Source organism: Rhinoraja longicauda, chromosome 38, assembly GCF_053455715.1.
Source record: "Rhinoraja longicauda isolate Sanriku21f chromosome 38, sRhiLon1.1, whole genome shotgun sequence".
In the NCBI taxonomy this organism is placed as follows: domain Eukaryota; kingdom Metazoa; phylum Chordata; class Chondrichthyes; order Rajiformes; family Arhynchobatidae; genus Rhinoraja; species Rhinoraja longicauda.
The window spans coordinates 9,231,203-9,252,012 of NC_135990.1; the positions used below are offsets into that span (position 1 = coordinate 9,231,203).

The window sequence follows — 20,810 nt, forward strand, 5'->3', positions numbered from 1 at the left end:
ACCTTCGCTCGACCTGGACCCTTGGCATGACCCTTGGCCAGGAAACTCTCACATTCCCGGATGGCCCCGAGGTCATCCAGCTGCTTCTCCAACACCACCCCACGTCCATTCAGGAGCCACACCTGGACACAGTTCTTGCAGGTGTAGCTCCCAGAAGCCCCAGCGGTGTCCCTACCTTCCCACATCCTGCAGGAAACACGCTGCACCAACTTGTCCGCCATTACTTTAGTGTCAAAAAACAAATCAGGCTCAAAAACAAGTGTAACCTCCTCGCCTCAGCCTCCTCGCTAAAGACTCACAGCCAAAGACCCGCACGTTTCTCACAAAGCACTTCCCTCGACAGGGCTGCACCCCTTGTGCAAGTCTTGCTTATATCAGTCTCTAAATTACCTAATTGGCCAATTTACAAACTTCTAATTTAATTGATCAGCCAATCCACGTACACACTTCCACCTGCCTTCCTGACGAGCTTGGAGGTATAGGCTTCACTGATTCCTTCTAACGTCCCTTTGGCGCTCCTTTTAAACGGACTTTTTACCTGCAATTATCACCTACTTGCTCTCTGCCCTGTACCGACTGACAGAGAGAGAAAAGGACAGAGAGAGAGAGAGAGGGGGGGACAGAGAGAGAGAGGGGACAGAGAGAGAGGGGGGGGACAGAGAGAGAGGGGGGGGACAGAGAGAGAGGGGGGGACAGAGAGAGAGGGGGGGACAGAGAAAGAGGGGGGGACAGAGAAAGGAGGGGGGGACAGAGAAAGAGGGGGGGGACAGAGAGAGAGGGGGGACAGAGAGAGAGAGAGAGAGAGAGAGAGAGAGAGAGAGAGAGAGAGAGAGAGAGAGAGAGAGAGAGAAGAGAGAGGAGAGAGAGAGAGGAGCAGAGAGAGAGGACAGAGAGAGAGGACAGAGAGAGAGGACAGAGAGAGAGGACAGAGAGAGAGGACAGAGAGAGAGGACAGAGAGAGAGGACAGAGAGAGAGGACAGAGAGAGAGGACAGAGAGAGAGGACAGAGGAGAGAGAGAGAGGACAGGAGAGAGAGAGGACAGAGAGAGAGGACAGAGAGAGAGGACAGAGAGAGAGGACAGAGAGAGAGGACAGAGAGAGAGGACAGAGAGAGAGGACAGAGAGAGAGGACAGAGAGAGAGAGGACAGAGAGAGAGGACAGAGAGAGAGGACAGAGAGAGAGGACAGAGAGAGAGAGGGGACAGAGAGAGAGAGGGGGACAGAGAAGAGAGGGGAGAGGGACAGAGAGAGAGAGGGGACAGAGAGAGAGAGGGGACAGAGAGAGAGGGGACGAGAGAGGGGACAGAGAGAGGGGACAGAGAGAGGGGACAGAGAGAGAGAGGGGACAGAGAGAGAGAGGGGACAGAGAGAGAGAGGGGACAGAGAGAGAGGGGACAGAGAGAGAGGGGACAGAGAGAGAGGGACGACAGAGAGAGAGGGGGGGGACAGAGAGAGAGGGGGGGGGGGACAGAGAGAGAGAGAGAGGGGGACAGAGAGAGAGAGAGAGGGGGGACAGAGATAGAGGGGGGGACAGAGAGAGAGAGAGGGGGGGACAGAGAGGGAGGGGGGGACAGAGAGAGAGGGGGGGGACAGAGAGAGAGAGAGAGGGGGACAGAGAGAGAGAGAGAGGGGGGACAGAGATAGAGGGGGGGACAGAGAGAGAGAGAGAGGGGGGGACAGAGAGGGAGGGGGGGGGCAAGAGAGAGAGAGAGAGGGGGACAGAGAGGGAGAGAGAAAGAGAAAAACAAAAGGACGAGAGAGGCAGGCCGCAGGGTGAGCTGAGAGACGGGGAGATGTATTCGGGATGTGTTTGGGTTGTCCTGTCTGTACCGCCGGTACCGTACCTGAGTGGGCCGTGTCGTGCTCTTTGTCGGAGTGGGCTGGGGGCCGCTCGGGTCTGTGTTGGGAGAGGCCTCCTCGATGCGGAGTCCGCGGGGCATCAGGAAGTGGACGAGCACCTCCTGCCCGGCTCCCGGCGTGTCGGGCCACGACCTGGGCGGGCAACGCCGACGTGACCTCCGACCTGCAACGCAAACCAAGTCCAGGCACGGGGTCAACAGCCAAGGTCAGAGGTCAGGGCCCTCACATTCCGTCAAAAACCAACGCGCAACGCTGCCTCGGCACAGCGGGTGGAACCGCTGCCTCACAGTGCCAGAGACCCGGGTCCCATCCCGACCTCGGGTGCTGTCTGTGTGGAGTTTGCACGTTCTCACCTGTGACCGCGTGGGTTAGAGGGTCAGAGTTTTGAGGGTCTCGGGGGGTCTGGGTCTGGGGGGGGTCTGGGGGGGTCTGGGTCTGGGGGGGTCAGGGTCTGGGGGGGTCAGGGTCTGGGGGGGGTCAGGGTCTGGGGGGGTCAGGGTCTGGGGGGGTCAGGGTCTGGGGGGTCAGGGTCTGGGGGGGTCAGGGTCTGGGGGGTCAGGGTCTGGGGGGTCAGGGTCTGGGGGGTCAGGGTCTGGGGGGGTCAGGGTCTGGGGGGGGTCAGGGTCTGGGGGGTCAGGGTCTGGGGGGGTTCTGGGTCTGGGGGGTTCTGGGTCTGGGGGTCAGGGTCTTGGGGGTCAGGGTCTGGGGGGTCAGGGGGTCTGGGGGGGTCAGGGTCTGGGGGGTCAGGGTCTGGGGGTCAGGGTCTGGGGGGGGTCAGGGTCTGGGGGGGGGTCAGGGTCTGGGGGGGTCAGGGTCTGGGGGGGTCAGGGTCTGGGGGGGTCAGGGTCTGGGGGGGTCAGGGTCTGGGGGTCAGGGTCTGGGGGGTCAGGGTCTGGGGGGTCAGGGTCTGGGGGGGTCAGGGTCTGGGGGTCAGGGTCTGGGGGGTCAGGGTCTGGGGGGTCAGGGTCTGGGGGGTCAGGGTCTGGGGGTCAGGGTCTGGGGGGTACAGGGTCTGGGGGGTCAGGGTCTGGGGGGTCAGGGTCTGGGGGGTCAGGGTCTGGGGGGTCAGGGTCTGGGGGGTCAGGGTCTGGAGGGCCAGAGTTTTGAGTTTTGTCTCGTTTCGTTTTTTAGTTTAGTTTCATTTGAAGATAAAACGCAGAAGGAGGTGGAGGCCAAGTTGACTGATATTTTTAAGGCAGAGAAATATTCTTGATTAGTGCGGGTGTCAGGGGTTATGGGAGAAGGCAGGAGAATGGGGTTAGGAGGGAGAGATAGATCAGCCATGATTGAATGGCGGAGTAGACTTGTTGGAGCGGATGGCTTAATTCTGCTCCTATCATTTATGAACTGGCCCACTTATGAACGCCGACAGCGATCCCGCACATTAACACCATCCTACACACACTAGGGACAATTTACAATCATACCAAAGCCTGCAAACCTGTACGTCTCGGGACAGTGGGAGGAAACCGGAGCACCCGGAGAAAACTCACTCGGGTGATGGGGAGAACGTACAAACTCCGTACAGACAGCACCTGTGGTCAGGATTGAACCCGTCGCTGTAAGGCAGAACCTCTACTGCTGCGCCACCGTGCCTCCCTTCAATGATTCCCCCCTCCCCCCAGATGACGTTAGGGAGTTCCCTTTGAACTATCAGAGTTCCCTTGAAAAGAATCGCGAGGGGGAAGGTAGACACAAAAAGCTGGAGTAACTCAGCGGCTCAGGCAGCATCTCGGGTGACGTTTCGGGTCGAGACCCTTCTTCAGGGAAGACGCCAGGAAGCTAACAGGACAGCCCTGGACGAAAGAGGGGCGTATAAATCAGGTTGGCGGGGGAACTGGGAACCCTGTGACCTACTCACTGGGTTTCTCTCCGAGACCCACGAGACCGCCTGCTCCTATACAGTCGAGTGCAGTTTGATGCAGCATCCATTTCAAGCAATGGTGTCCAACATGCAAGGACTCTTATGGGGCAAAGTGTGGACAATGGTGCTTCAGTTGTCCTGGTTACACACACACATATACACACACACACACACAGAGCTTAAAACAACCAGTGACATCGCATACAATACATCAGGATCAATATCTCAGTGAAGGGTCAAATATGGCGGGGATACCCCTTGAAACATCACCCCAAGGGGTTACAGGAGTAACAAGGGAGGATTCTTTAAAAACAGATCTGAATATTAAGCGGGGTGGCACAGCGGTACATTTGCTGCCACGCAGCGCCAGAGGCCAGGGTTCAATCCCGACTACGGGTGCTGTCTGTGCGGAGTTTGCATGTTCTCCCGGTGACTACATGGGCTTCTAGCTTCCTCACAAACCCCAAAGATGGCCAGGCGTGTAGGTTAACTGGCCCTCTGTAAACTGCCCTCAGTTTTCAAGGAGTAGATGGAAAAAATGGGATAACATCGAACTACTGTTACTCATCGGATCAGGCAGCATCTCCGGAGAAAAGGAATAGAAACATAGAAGTAGGCCATTCGGCCCTTTGAGCCAGTACCGCCAACCAATATGATCATGGCTGATCATCCAAAATCAGTACCCCTGGTTCCTGCTTTATCCCCATCATATCCCTTGATCCCGTTAGCCCGAAGGACTCTCGATAGGTGACGTTTTGGAACAGAACCCTTCTTCAGGTTGGTTGTCTGAAGAAGGGTTCTGACCTGAAACGTCACCTACTCCTATTCCCTGGAGACGCTGCCTGATCCGGTGAGTTACTCCAGCACTTAGTGTCCATCTTCTGTATAAACCACCATCTGCAGTTCCTTCCGACACAGAACCAGTGTGAGCGGGTGACCGAAGGTCGACGTGGACTCAGAGGGATGAAGATTTATTCACAAAATGCTGGAGTAACTCAGCAGGTCAGGCAGCATCTCGGGAGAGAAGGAATGGGTGACGTTTCGGGTCGAGACCCTTCTTCAGACTGACGTCAGGGGGGCGGGACAAAGGAAGGATATAGGTGGAGACAGGAAGAACTGGGAAGGAGGAGGGGAAGAGAGGGACAGAGGAACTATCTAAAGTTGGAGAAGTCGATGTTCATACCACTGGGCTGCAAACTGCCCAGGCGAAATATGAGGTGCTGTTCCTCCAATTTCCGGTGGGCCTCACTATGGCACTGGAGGAGACACATGACAGAAAGGTCAGACTGGGAGTGGGAGGGGGAGTTGAAGTGCTCAGCCACCGGGAGATCAGTTTGGTTAATGCGGACCGAGCGCAGGTGTTGAGCGAAGCGATCGCCGAGCCTGCGCTTGGTTTCGCCGATGTAAAGAAGTTGACATCTAGAGCAGCGGATGCAATAGATGAGGTTGGAGGAGGTGCAGGTGAACCTCTGTCTCACCTGGAAAGACTGTTTGGGTCCTTGGATGGAGTTGAGGGGGGAGGTAAAGGGACAGGTGTTGCATCTAATGGGAGGGATGAAGAGCCTGTATCCAGGCTGTTCCTCTAAACTAAACACGTTTGGACAATAATAAACCTAAATCTAAACGTGTAAAGGATTGGATTATGGATCTGCAGGTGTGGTCTAACCAGTGGATCTGTGGTGCAGTTTCTCTGCGTCAGTTCACTGGCTCCACGCACATTTACCCCACTGACCTACCTACCTCTCAGGAGAGCTGGCAAAGGTCCTGGCAGAGGGCTGGCCAGTCATCGTGACTTCCAAGGCTTCCCCTTCATCGACAGCTGAAAGGAATCAGGAGAGATCAGGATTAAAGACCAGTAATAGACAATAGGTGCAGGAGTAGGCCATTCGGCCCTTTGAGCCAGCACCGCCATTCAATGTGATCATGGCTGATCATTCTCAATCAGTACCCTGTTCCTGCCTTCTCCCCATACCCCCCTGACTCCACTCTCCTTAAGAGCTCTATCCAGCTCTCTCTTGAATGCATTCAGAGAATTGGCCTCCACTGCCTTCTGAGGCAGTGAATTCCACAGATTTACAACCGCAGAAACAGGCCCTTCGGCCCACCGAGTCCGTGCCGACCAGAAATCCCCGCACACTAACATCCTACACTATCCTACGCACACTGGAGACAATTTATAATTTTACCAAAGCCTATTGACCTACAAGCCTGTGCGTCTTTGGAATGTGGGAGGAAACCGGCGCACCCGGAGGAAACCCACGCGGTCGCAACAGGAACGCACAAACTTCGGACAGACAGCAACTGTAGCCAGAATCGAACCTGGGACTCTGGCGCTGCAAGGCATCGACTCTACCACTGTACCACACTTGACAAGCAGGTTCAGGAACAGCTTCTTACCAACGACCATGTCTCCAGCACTTTGTAGAAGACGTGGCCGAAAAAGGTCGATGAGGGCAGAGCTGTCGATGTTGCGTACACGGCTGCCCCTCTTTGCTTCTTAGATTTTTGATTTAGATTTTTAGATTTATTCACAAAATGCTGGAGTAACTCAGCAGGTCAGGCAGCATCTCAGGTAGAAGGAATGGGTGACGTTTCAGGTCGAGACCCTTCTTCAGACTGATGTCGGGGGGGGGGTGGGACAAAGGAAAGATATAGGTGGAGACAGGAAGATAGAGGGAGAACTGGGAAGGTGGAGGGGAAGAGAGGGACAGAGGAACTATCTAAAGTTGGAGAAGTCGATGTTCATACCACTGGGCTGCAAGCTGCCCAGGCGAAATATGAGGTGCTGTTCCTCCAATTTCCGGTGGGCCTCACTATGGCCCATGACAGAAAGGTCAGACTGGGAATGGGAGGGGGAGTTGAAGTGCTCAGGTTCACTAACACACTAACACTATCCTACACCCACTAGGGACAATTTTTACATTTGCCAATTAACCTACAAACCTGCACGTCTTTGGAGTGTGGGAGGAAACTGAAGATCTCGGAGAAAACCCACGCAGGTCACGGGGAGAACGTACAAACTCCGTACAGACGGTGCCCGTAGTCAGGATCGAACCCGAGTCTCCGGCGCTGCATTCGCTGTAAGGCAGCAACTCTACCGCTGCGCCACCGTGCTGCATCCGATGTTTGTTAGTGGTGCGTTCCTACTACTCTTGCTGGAGGAGGGTATGGGCAATGGCGGCCTGGCTCAGTTGGATCCAGCCACCACCCCTGATGGTCCCACCACTGGTACAACCACATGGGGCAACCCATGAAGGTGGCACGGTGGCGCAGTGATAGAGTTGCTGCCTTACAGCGAATGCAGCGTCGAAGAGTCAGGTTCGATCCTGACTACGGGCGCCGTCTGTACGGAGTTTGTACGTTCTCCCCGTGACCGAGGTTTTCTCCCACACTCAAAAGACGTGCAGGTTTGTACATTAATTGGCTTGGTATAAATGTAAATTGTCCTTCGTGTGTGTAGGATAGTGTTAGTGTGCAGGGATCACTGGGCGGCGCGGACTCGGTGGGCCGAAGGGCCTGTTTCCGCGCTGCATCTCTAAATCTAAAAAAAAAAATCTAAAGACCCGGGTTCGATCCTGACTACGGGCGCTGCCTGTACGGAGTTTGTACGTTCTCCCCGTGACCTGCGTGGGTTTTCTCCGAGATCTTCGGTTTCCTCCCACACTCCAAAGACGTGCAGGTTTGTACGTTAATTGGCTGGGCATAAATGTAAATTGTCCTTAGTGTGTGTAGGATAGCGTGAATGTGGTCGGCGCGGACTCGCTGGGCCGAAGGGCCTGTTTCCACGCCGTATCTCTGAACTAAACTAAAATCTAAACCCACAGGCGGAAGACTTTGTGCACACTAACCCCTAGGGTCATGTTGCTCAGCAGTGCGCCCCTCTCCCCCAGAGCGATGATGCTCCCCTGGCATGTGTCCCGTGATGCCAGAGGGCAGATCACTCTACCTCCCACAACACAGCAAGAGTCAAGAGCGTTTAATTGCCATATGTAACGGAACAGAACAATGAAATTCTTACTCCCAGCAACACAACAGGTCTGTAAACTCAGCACTCAATAGATAACATAATAAACAAACTTTAAAAAACTTCAGTGAATTAAAAAACCCCCAACAGAGTGCTGAACAAAGCCTGTAGTCCCTGTGGTCTAACTTGGCATTATGTCCAGCACGGGCATTGTGGGTCGAAGGGCACGTTCGTGTGCTGTGCTATATACTCATAAGTGATAGGAGCAGAATTAGGCCAATCGGCCCATCAAGTCTACTCCGTCACTCAATCATGGCTGATCTATCTTTCCCTCTGACACCCGTACCAATCAAGAATCTATCTAGTATAAGAAAATAACTGCAGATGCTGGTACAAATCGATTTATTCACAAAATGCTGGAGTAACTCAGCAGGTCAGGCAGCATCTCGGGAGAGAAGGAATGGGTGACGTTTCGGGTCGAGACCCTTCTTCAGACTATCTCTGCCTTAAAAATATCCATCGACGGACTCCATAGGCATCTGTGGCAATGAATTCCAGATTCACCAACCCTCTAAAGAAATTCCTTCTCATCTCCTTCCTAAAGGAACGTCCTTTAAATCTGAGGCTATGACCTCTAGTCCTGGACGCTCCCACATGGAAACATCCATGTGGGAGACTGTGAACTGTTTATGTATGTGCTGTTATGTTTGTGTGCCATTGTATGTTCATTCTTAGTACCTGAACTGATGTACAGCACTTTGGTCAACGTGGGTTGTTTTTAAATGTGCTATACAAATAAAATTGACTTGACATCCTCTCTATCCAGGAACGTCGTTAATTCTGAGGCTGTGCCCTTTGGTCCTAGACTCTCCCACTGGTGGAAACCAATAGACAATAGGTGCAGGAGTAGGCCATTCGGCCCTTTGAGCCAGCACCGCCATTCAATGTGATCATGGCTGATCATTCACAATCAGTTCCTGCCTTCTCCCCATACCCCTTGACTCCGCTATCTTTAAGAGCTCTATCCAGCTCTCTCTTGAAAGCATCCAGAGAATTGGCCTCCACTGCCTTCTGAGGCAGAGAATTCCACAGATTCACAACTCTCTGTGTGAAAAAGTTTTTCCTCATCTCCGTTCTAAATGGTCTACCCCTTATTGTTAAACTGTGGCCCCTGGTTCTGGACTCCCCCAACATTGGGAACATGTTTCCTGCCTCTAACGCGTCCAATCCCTTGTCGTGGAAACATCATCTCCACGCCCGCTCTATCCAGGCCGATGCTCGATGTACACAAACAGGGAGTCGGTCCTGCAAGCAATCCGGCGGCCGATCAGCCGAGCTCCGCTTACCAGGGTCTGCTTCCTTGCTGGGGGTGTCCACGTTGTCCACGTTCACCTCCTCAGGGTCAGCCTTGCCTCCGGCCGCCTCATCAGTGGTGGCGACAGAATCCATCTCCTGGGTGTCGGACAGTTCCAGCGGTCCCAGGCCAGCCTGAGTGGAGTCTGAAGGAACGACAAGATTAGGCTCATCACCGGCAAGGGAAGCCAAAATGGTTTAGACAATAGACAATAGGTGCAGGAGGAGGCCATTCGGCCCTTCGAGCCAGCACCGCCATTCAATGTGATCATGGCTGATCATTCTCAATCAGTACCCCGTTCCTGCCTTCTCCCCATACCCCCTGACTCCGCTATCCTTAAGAGCTCTCTCTTGAATGCATTCAGAGAATCGGCCTCCACTGCCTTCTGAGGCAGAGAATTCCACAGATTCACAACTCTCCGACTGAAAAAGTTTTTCCTCATCTCCGTTCTAAATGGCCCACCACTTATTCTTAAACTGTGGCCCCTTGTTCTGGACTCCCCCAACATTGGGAACATGTTTCCTGCCTCTAACGTGTCCAACTCCTTAATAATCTTATACGTTTCGATAAGATCCCCTCTCATCCTTCTAAATTCCAGTGTATCCAAGCCTAGTCGCTCCAGTCTTTCAACATATGACAGTCCAGCCATTCCGAGAATTAACCTAGTAAACCTACGCTGCACGCCCTCAATAGCAAGAATATCCTTCCTCAAATTTGGAGACCAAAACTGCACACAGTACTCCAGGTGCGGTCTCACTAGGGCCCTGCTGGTTTACACTGAAGGTGGACACAAAAAGCCGGAGTAACTCAGCGGGTCAGGCAGCATCACTGGAGAGAAGAAATGGGTGACGTTTCGGGAGTCGAGACCCTCCTTGAAACTGGAAGCGGGTGGGGCAGTTCGTGTGACCGACGGGGATAATATTCCACAAACAGGCTGACACAGGGTATCCCCCCGACCCCCCTTCATCGGCCTATGTCTACCTTCAACAGCACCGATGGAGTTGATGGTGAGGTCCGTGACGTGCTCTCCTCCCTCGCGTAAGCGGATGTCCAGGACGCTGTGGAAACAACGAGTGGGACAAATAAGCAGCTGCCTCGCTCGGCCTGACACAACAACTTTCAGTTCAGTTCAGGGTGGTCACGGTGGCACAGCGGTAGAGTTACCGCCTTACAGCGAATGCAGCGCCGGAGACTCAGGTTCGATCCTGACTACGGGCGCCGTCTGTACAGAGTTTGTACGTTCTCCCTCCAAACCTGTCCTATCCATGTACCTGTCCAACTGTTTCTTAAACAATGGGATAGTCCCAGCCTCAACTACCTCCTCTGGCAGCTCGTTCCATACACCCACCACCCTCTGTGCAGAAAAGTTACCCCTCGGATTCCTATTAAATCTTTCCCCCTTCACCTTGAATGTATGTCCTCTGGTCCTCGATTCCACTACTCTGGGCAAGAGACTCTGTGCATCTACCCGATCTATTCCTCTCATGATTTTGTTCACCTCTATAAGATCTCCCCCTCATTCTCCTACGCTCCATGGAATAGAGACCCAGCCTGCTCAACCTCTCCCTGTAGCTCACACCCTCTAGTCCTGGCAACATCCTCGTAAAGTATAGGTGATATCGATGGAGTGCTGTCTTGCTCTGCTCTATTATCTTTGGTACAAACTCCATACAAGCAGCACCCGTAGTCGGGATGGAACCCGGATCCCTGGCGCTGTAAGGCAGCAACTCTACCGCTGCGCCACCGTGCCGCCCTCTGGAAAGAGGTCCAAAAATTGCACACGGCAAGATCCCTCGAGGAGATAAGGAGGACATCTTTCTTTTTAGTTTTTTTAGTTTTTAGTTAGTTTTAGAGATACAGCGTGGAAACAACCCTTTTGCCCCCTAAAGCATCGCAATCACCTCGACAAGATGGCCTTAGCTTCGAGATGCAGCGCGGAAACAGGCCCCTCGGCCCACCAAGTCCGAGCCGTCCAGCGAATGCCCGTTCACACAATAGTTTAGTTTAGAGATAAAGCGTGGAAACAACCCTCTGTAGCCCCGGCGGCGGCATGGTGGCGCAGCGGTAGAGTTGCTGCCTTACAGCAAATGCAGCGCCGGAGACTCAGGTTCGATCCTGACTACGGGCGCCGTCTGTACGGAGTTTGTACGTTCTCCCCGTGACCTGCGTGGGTTTTCTCCGAGATCTTCGGTTTCCTCCCACACTCCAAAGACGTGCAGGTTTGTAGGTTAATTGGCTTGGTAAATGTAAAAATTGTCCCTAGTGTGTGTAGGATAGTGTTAATGTGCGGGGATCGCTGGGCGGCACGGATTCGGTGGGCCGAAGGGCCTGTTTCGCGCTGTATCTCTAAATCTAAAAAAAAAATCTAAAGCAGGGGTTCCCAAACTTTTTCGTCCCTGGCAACTTTTCAAAAGTAAATTTACCCCACTCTGTTTTGTTCAGTAATTTGAGTTTACACTTCTAAGCAACTGTTTACACTTCTAAGTTTACACTTCTAAGCAACTGTTTTGTTCAGTAATTTGAGTTTACACTTCTAAAGCAACCGACAAAGGGGGAAATTTTTAAATACTGTTTTTAACATTATTATTTTGTTCAAATTTACCCCCTGGGTAGGTGAAATGTACCCCCTGGAGTAAATGTACCCCAGGTTGGGAACCCTTGCCCTAAAGCATCACAGTAACCTGGACAAGATGGCCTCCCTCACCTGGTTTGTCCATTTGGTCTCGGCTGGTCATCGTCTGCATGAACGGTCCACTCGTCTGACCTGTGACCCGCTGCCGTCTCCATGGCAACTATCAATGGGGAAAAATAGGATCAATCTCACACACACCCACACCCCAACAACCCCTTATAGTTGCCCCAAGATGACCAACATATTTTTGATGCTGCCTGACCTGCTGAGTTACTCCAGCATTTTGTGAATAAATACCTTCGATTTGTACCAGCATCTGCAGTTATTGTCTTATACTATCTATAACTTATCTTTAGAGATACAATTGACATTAGACAATAGGTGCAAGAGTAGGCCATTCGGCCCTTCGAGCCAGCACCGCCATTCAATGTGTTCATGGCTGATCATTCTCAATCAGTACCCCGTTCCTGCCTTCTCCCCATACCCCCTGACTCCGCTATCCTTAAGAGCTCTATCTAGCTCTCTCTTGAATTCAATGTGGTCATGGCTGATCATTCTCAATCAGTACCCCCTTCCTGCCTTCTCCCCATACCCCCCGACTCCGCTATCCTTAAGAGCTCTATCTTGCAGCGTGGAAACAGGCCCTTCGGCCCACCGAGTCCACGCCGACCAGCGTTCAGTTCACCCCGTACACTAGCACTATCCTACACACTAGGTTTACACAATTTGCTACAAACCCGCACGTCTTTGGAGTGTGGGAGGAAACCGGAGCACCCGGTGAAAACCCACGCAGGTCACGGGGCGAACGTGCAAACTCCGTCCAGGGTCAGGGTCGAACCCGGGTCTCTGGCACTGTGAGGCAGCAACTCTACCGCTGCGCCCCCCTGCTTAGTACAAGACACAGCCAGTGTTGTGCAAGGTTCCTAAGGCAACCTCAGCACTACATAGTAGTCCTGCTCCCCAACCCCCACTCTGACCCCCTCTAACTCCGCGAGGCCTCACCTTTACCGCAAGACTCCCTCGGTCCCGACTGCTCGTCGCTGCCTCCTGCTGGCCCCCTGGGTGCAGCTGGGCCAGTTATCAGCTCCTGGAACAAACAACACAGTGTCAGCTACCGATCTGAAGTAGCCCATCTGCACGGAAATCCCTTTCCCAAAGTTTCCCCCTTTCGACAACAAACCCAATCGGGGATCCAGGAGAAACTTTGCTCTCGGGAGAGCGGGGAAGAGCGTGGAACCTGGGAGTCTTGGGGGTGGGCGAGGTGGGTGTGTCGAAGGAGAAACTGGGCAAACAGGCGGGAGAAAGAAAGGGAGAGATACGATGGTGGGACTAGTAAGGTCGTAAGGAACAGGAGCAGACTGGATGGGCCGAATGGACCAATTCTACTCCTAGAATTGGGCCATTCGGCCCATCAAGTCTACTCCGCCATCCAATCATGGCTGTTCTATCTCTCCCTCCCCAGTCCTTCTCCTGCCTTCCCCCTATAACCTCTGACACCTGTACTAATCAAGAATTGTATTGAGAAGAAGGGCCGAATTCTAGGAGTAGAATTGGTCCATTCGGCCCATCAAGTCTACCTCCATGCTGCACAAGCAATGTTAATGGGTTTTCAGTGAGACAGACAGCTTTGTGCTTGTTTCTGGGCACAGCACCTAATCACATCTCTCCCCACAATGCTTTTGGGTTCTGTGGATCTTGGCAAATGTGCAGACTGATGTCGTGGTAAAAGGCGGCGAGGCAGCTCACCAGAACGGTCGCTGAGGCTGGGGGACGTTTGACCATCCAGGGGAGATTTAAGTGAACCCAGCCTCGACCCGAGATCAGGATTGAACCTTGCGCTGTAAGGGCGGCACAGTAGCGCAGCGGTAGAGTTGCTGCTTTACAGCGAATGCAGCGCCGGAGACCCAGGTTCGATCCCCACTACGGGTGCTGCACTGTAAGGAGTTTGTACGTTCTCCCCGTCACCTGCGTGGGTTTTCTTCGAGATCTTCGGTTTCCTCCCACACTCCAAAGACGTACAGGTATGTAGGTTAATTGGCTGGGTAAATGTAAAAACACTGTCCCTAGTGGGTGTAGGATAGTGTTAATGTACGGGGATCGCTGGGCGGCACGGACTTGGTGGGCCGAAAAGGCCTGTTTCCGGCTGTATATATATGATATGATAAGACAGCAGCTCCACCCGCTGCGCCACTGTGCCGCCCAAATTAGATCAGCTGCACTCTCTCTTCCCACCCAAGGACTTGATGTTGCACCTTGTCTTAATTTGCCCCATTGGGACCCCAGCTTAATTGGCAAAGCCAGCAGTCACATTCCCCCCCCCCCCCCCCCCCCCCCAACCCCACCCCTCATCGCCCTTGGGACAGTGGGAACTATCTGTCTGCTCGACACCCTGCAGTCCTCTGGAGATGTTCCCACTGCGCTGTTGGGAGAGGGAGGTGCAGAATCCACACACGGGGACAGGGAGACATTTCCACGCCAGGGTGAGGAGCAACTTGGGAGGGGAATCTGCCAGCAGAGTCAGTTATTCAAATCGTCTTTTAAAAATATGATTAAAATCTACAGACAAGAGAGTGTCACAGAGAAGAGAGAGAGAGAGAGAAATGCACACACGGACGAGAGACACACACACAGAGACACACACACACACAGATAGAGACAGACACACAAACAAGAGACACACACAGACACAGATGAGAGACAGACACAGATGAGAGAGAAACAGAGAGAGAGAGAAACAGAGAGAGAGAGAAACAGAGAGAGAGAGAGAGAGAGAGCGAGAGAGAGACACACCCAAGAGAGAGTGAAAGAGAGAGAGAGAGAGAGCAAAGGGTGTAGGGTAATTAGGAAAATTAAAAATGTGCATAATCTTGGCCAAAGAGCAGCCGCTGCTCACGGGTGTGCCATGGGGAGCAGTGGTGGGTGAGGGACGGGCGAGGAGGGGGGTACAGGATGGGTGATAAGGTGTGCTTGGTGCGAGTGCGGGCATCCTCACCATGACCGGGCTGCGCGAGGGGGGCTGCAGGTTGGACAGGCAGCGGGCCTGGAGGTGGTGGTATCCGCGCTCGGGCTCATCCGGGGACGAGGAGCCGTCCGGCTGGGAGTCCCTCACGATCAAGCACGGGGTGTCCTGCTGAGAGAAGTCCGCCTCCACCTGCGTCCCGTTAGGGTCCATGTAACGCACTAGGGCCAAGCACACACACACACACACACATGTACAGGGATCTACCAGAGTCGCTGCCTCACAAAGGCAGCCAGCATCATCAGAGACCCACACCACCCAGGCCACACTCTCACTTCACCTCTGCCATCGGGAAGAAGGTACAGGAGCCTGAAAACTGTAACACCCAGGTTCAGGAACAACTTCTTCCCCACAGCCATCAGGCTATTAAACACCACAACCTCAAATAAGCCCTGAACTACATAGACTATAATCGTTTGTTTTTTGCGCATATATATATATATATATGTGTGTGTGTATGTAGATATAGCATCTAGCTATGTGTATATGTATGTATATATATATATATATATATATATATGTGTATATGTGTATGTATGTATGTGTGTGTGTATATATATATACATACACACATTATATATATGTGTATATATATATATAACGTGTGTGTATGTATACACACATATATACATATACATATAGCTAGATGCTATATCTACATACACACGCATACACATACATATATACACACACACATATATATATATATATACATATAGCTAGATGCAGGAAAAAAGTTCCCAATGTTGGGGGAGTCCAGAACTAGCTTTGAAAATACCCACAGCCGTCTGTGTCAATGAATTCACCACCCTCTGATTAAAGAAATTCCTCCCCATCTCCTTTCTAAATGTACATCCTTTAATTCTGAGGCTGTGCCCTCTGGTCCTAGACTCTCCCACAAGCGGAAACATCCTCTGCGCATCCATTCTATCCAAACCTTTCACTATTCAGTACGTTTCAATGAGGCCCCCACCCCCCCTCTCGTCCTTCTAAACTCCAGCGAGTACACGCCCAGTGCCGACAAACGCTCATCATATGTTAACCCATTGGCTGGGCCTCCACAGCCTTCTGTGGCAACGAGTTCCAACGATTCACCGCCCTCTGGCTAAAGAAATTATGCCGCTTAACGTTCAACAGGGAGTGTCAACCAGCAATAATTATTTTATTCACAAAATGCTGGAACAACTCAGCAGGTCAGGCAGCATCTCGGGAGAGAAGGAATGGGCGACGTTTCTGAAGAAGGGTCTCGACCCGAAACGTCACCCATTCCTTCTCTCCCGAGATGCTGCCTGACCTGCTGAGTTACTCCAGCATTTTGTGAATAAATCGATTTGTACCAGCATCTGCAGTTATTTTCTTATAATAATTATTTTATGACCACAGATCTCCTGCTGATATTTGGAAACAAGTCTCCCCTTTGATAATCATACAGGCACCCACTGTCCATTATCCATGTTGGTTATTTGACATGCCGATTTATTGCCAGAGCACCCTCAAGGCAAAGCCTTTGTTTCACCAAGATGTGGCCTCCATGTTCTCCTGGGCTCAGAACATAACGTGCCAAACACAGAGCATCTCGCTCAGGCCAGTGGTTACTCACTGCGCGGGCAGGAGGGAAAGGTGACGGGTTACACCTCGTACACCAGGGGGACACAAAAGGTGACGTGCACTGGAAACCTGCCACGACTTCCTGTCACCTGATGTTCTTGCCGGTCAAACGCCCCAGAGATACATTGTGGAAACAGGCCCTTCGGCCCACCGGGTCCGTGCTGACCAGCAACTACCCGCACACTAACTCTATCCTACACGCACACATACCAGAGACACTTTACAACTTTACCAAGCCAATTAACCTACAAAACTTCAGAATCCCCCTCGTTCTCACCTTCCACCCCACCAGCCAGCGCATCCAACAAATCATCTGCAAACATTTCCGTCACCTACGACGGGGCCACATCTTCCCATCCCCTCCCCTCTCTGCGTTCCGCAGAGACCGTTCCCTCCGTAACTCCCTGGTCCACTCGTCCCTTCCTTCCCAAACCACCCCATCCCCAGGCACTTTCCCCTGCAACCGCACGAAATGCAACACCTGTCCCTTTACCTCCCCCCTCAACTCCATCCAAGGACCCAAACAGTCTTTCCAGGTGAGACAGAGGTTCACCTGCACCTCCTCCAACCTCATCTATTGTATCCGCTGCTCTAGATGTCAACTTCTTTACATCGGCGAAACCAAACGCAGACTCTGCGATCGTTTCGCTCAACACCTTCGCTCAGTCCGCCTTAACCAACCTGATCTCCCGGTGGCTGAGCACTTCAACTCCCACTCCCAGTCTGACCTTTCTGTCATGGGCCTCCTCCAGTGCCATAGTGAGGCCCACCGGAAATTGGAGGAACAGCACCTCATATTTCGCTTGGGCAGCTTGCAGCCCAGCGGTATGAACATTGACTTCTCCAACTTTAGATAGTTCCTCTTTCCCTCTCTTCCCCTCCCCCTTCCCAGTTCTCCCTGTCTCCACCTATATCCTTCCTTTGTCCCGCCCCCCTGACATCAGTCTGAAGAAGGGTCTCGACCCGAAACGTCACCCATTCCTTCTCTCCTGAGATGCTGCCTGACCTGCTGAGTTACTCCAGTATTTTGTGAATAAATACCTTCGATTTGTACCAGCATCTGCAGTTATTTTCTTACACAACCTACAAAGCTGCACGTCTTTGGAGTGTGGGAGGAGACCGGGACACCCGGAGAAAACCCACGCAGGTTACTGGGAGAACGTACAAACACCGTACAGACAGCGCCTGTAGTCAGGATCGAACCCGGGTCTCCGGCGCTGTAAGGCAGCAACTCTACCGCTGTGCCATGCCAAACCTGGCAGTGCCCATTATAACTTGTTGAGAAATGCTAGGGGTGACTGTACCAACCAGACCACTAATTCTACCAAACAAATATCTTTGTGAAGGAAGGAACTGTACATGCTGGTTTCCCCTGAAGATATACAGAAAATGCTGGAGTAACTCAGCGGGACAGGCAGCATCTCCAGAGAGGAGGAGCGGCAAGAACAGGAAAGCAGAGTATTACCTGAATGGTGACCGATTGGGAGAAGGGGAGATGCAACGTGACCTGGGTGTCATGGTGCACCAGTCATTGAAAGCAAGCATGCAGGTGCAGCAGGCAGTGAAGAAAGCGAATGGTATGTTGGCATTCATAGCAAGAGGATTTGAGTTTAGGAGCAGGGAGGTTCTGCTGCAGTTGTACAGGGCCTTGGTGAGACCGCACCTGGAGTATTGTGTGCAGTTTTGGTCTCCTAACCTGAGGAAAGACGTTCTTGCCTTAGAGGGAGTACAGAGAAGGTTCACCAGATTGATCCCTGGGATGACGGGACTTACATATGAGGAAAGACTGGATAGACTGGGCTTGTACACGCTGGAATTTAGAAGACTGAGGGGGGATCTTATAGAAACATATAAAATTCTTAAGGGGTTGGAGTGGCTAGATGCGGGAAGATTGTTCCCGATGTTGGGGGAGTCCAGAACCAGGGGTCACAGCTTAAGGATAAGGGGGAAGTCTTTTAGGACCGAGATGAGAAAAAATTTCTTCACACAGAGTGGTGAGTCTGTGGAATTCTCTACCACAGAAGGTAGTTGAGGCCAGTTCATTGGCTATATTTAAGAGGGAGTTAGATGTGGCCCTTTTTGCTAAAGGGATCAGGGGGTATGGAGAGAAGGCAGGTACAGGCTACTGAGCTGAATGATCAGCCATGATCCTATTGAATGGCAGTGCAGGCTCGAAGGGCCGAATGGCCTACCCCTGCACCTATTTTCTATGTTTCTAAGGAATGGGTGACGTTTCGGGTCGAGACCCTTCTTCAGGCTACCCTCTGTTCATCAATTAAGGAAACAAAATACTCCCAATGTACCATAAACACACAGAATTATTAAGATACAAGTGACTACAGACGCTTGAATCCCGAGGAACTCAGTGGGTCAGGCAGCATCTGTGGAGGGGATGGGCGGATGAGACTTCAGTGGGCATCCTGTTGATTCACCTCCTCACCTCAATCTACCCAAGACTTGCCAGCTCTTGCAGCCCTTCCTTCCCCTCGCCTCTTTCTGCAAACTATCTTCCCTTTAGTCCCATCAGTCTGAAGAAGGGTCCAAACCTGAAACGTCACCTGTCCACTCACTCCATGCTGGCTGACGTGCTGAGTTTACTTTAGTTTAGTTTAGAGAAACAGCGCAGAAACAGGCCCTTCGGCCCACAGAGTCCACGCCGACCAGCGATCCCCGCACACTGACACTATCCCACACACACACACACACACGCACACTTGGGACAATTTTTACATTTAGCAATCCAATTTACCAACATACCCAAGTGTGGGTGGAAACTGAAGATCTCGGAGAAAAACCTCGGGGAGAACGTACAAACTCCGTGCAGACAGCACCCGTAGTCGGGATGGAACCCGGGTCTCCGGCGCTGTAAGGCAGCAACTCTAATGTTGCCCAACCATGACGCCCCAAACGCCTTTAACACAATTTTAGCAGCCAATGCACAGACAGCTTTAGCCTGTCCACTGACAAGTCTGAAGAAGGGTCTGGACCCAGAAACGTCACCCATTCCTTCTCTCCCGAGATGCTGCCTAACACGCTGAGTTACTCCAGCATTTTGTGAATAAATACCTTGGTTTTATTTTACTATTGGCCGTGACCCTGAACAAGTTAAACCTCCTATAGAGAGGCACAAAGTGCTGGAGTAACTCAGCGGGTCAGGCAGCACCTCTGGAGAAAAATAATGTGACGTCACGGGTCGAAATCCTTTTGACTGAATGTAGAGGTGTGGGGTGACAATAGGTGCAGTAGGAGGCCATTCGGCCCTTCGAGCCAGCAACGCCATTCAGTGTGATCATTGCTGATCATTCTCAATCAGTACCCCGTTCCTGCCTTCTCCCCGTACCCCCTGACTCCGCTATCCTTAAGAGCTCTATCCAGCTCTCTCTTGAATGCATTCAGAGAATTGGCCTCCACTGCCTTCCACAGATTCACAACTCTCTGACTGAAAAAGGTTTTTCCTCATCTCCGTTCTAAATGGCCTACCCCTTATTCTTAAACTGTTGCCCCTGGTTCCGGACTCCCCCAACATTGGGAACATGTTTCCTGCCTCTAACGTGTCCAACCCCTTAATAATTATTGGAGGGCAAATAAAGCCAGAACAAATCAGGGCTGGCAACCGAAGACTGATTTGTTCAGGCCTTTTCTTGCCACCAGTTCATTCATCCCCCACCCCACCCCTCTACTTTCAGTCTAAAGATGGGCTCCGACCCGAAACGTCACCTATTCCTTTTCTCCAGAGATGCTGCCTGACCCGCTGAGTTGCTCCAGCATTTTTGAGTCCATCTTTGTGCAAGAAAATAACTGCAGATGCTGGTACAAATCGAAGGTATTTATTCACAAAATGCTGGAGTAACTCAGCAGGTCAGGCAGCATCTCAGGAGAGAAGGAATGGGTGACGTTTCGGGTCGAGACCCTTCTTCAGTTTGGTATAAGTCAGCATCTGCAGTTCCTTGGAGAGAAGGAATGGGTGATGTTGTAAAGGAGAAAAGGGGATTTAAGGGTTACGGTGTATGCGACCAAATGCTACATGAATGTATTTATTCACAAATGCTGGAGTAACTCAGCAGGTCAGGCAGCATCTCAGGACAGAATGAATGGGCGACGTTTCGGGTCGAGACCCTTCTTCAGACTGAAGAAGGGTCTCGACCCGAAACGTCACCCATTCCTTCTCTCCAGAGATGCTGCCCGACCTGCTGAGTTACTCCAGCATTTTGTGAATAAATACCTTTGATTTGTACCACCATCTGCAGTTATTTTCTTATACTTCAAATGCAACATGAAGTAGACCTGTCACTAAACTAGATTGCATACCTCAGATGCCTGCAAGTCTATCTCTGCATAGATGCCGGCTTGAGATTACAAAGGTAGTGTTGAAAAACTACAAAGGACAGGGAACAAAGGAAAAGCACAGAGTAGAATGAGCCTCTTCACAGTCACCCTAAAGTTGAACACCAGGAGGATGAGTTTATGTTAATAGACTGAATTAATCACCTCGGACAATGGCCAGTGATA

The 20,810-nt window shown here is 51.9% G+C and overlaps 1 protein-coding gene across 1 annotated transcript in view; it reads right to left on the minus strand.

Annotated features, from left to right (window-relative positions):
* The window catches only part of tp53bp1 (tumor protein p53 binding protein, 1), a 99,627-nt gene that overhangs the window by 55,936 nt on the left and 22,881 nt on the right, over positions 1-20,810 (minus strand). Inside the window, 7 exon segments of the mRNA XM_078429838.1 lie at positions 1,845-2,023; positions 5,465-5,543; positions 9,035-9,187; positions 10,024-10,100; positions 11,747-11,834; positions 12,677-12,761; positions 14,667-14,854. Of these exon segments, the coding sequence (XP_078285964.1) occupies positions 1,845-2,023; positions 5,465-5,543; positions 9,035-9,187; positions 10,024-10,100; positions 11,747-11,834; positions 12,677-12,761; positions 14,667-14,846 (841 nt within the window). The 5' untranslated portion in view covers positions 14,847-14,854.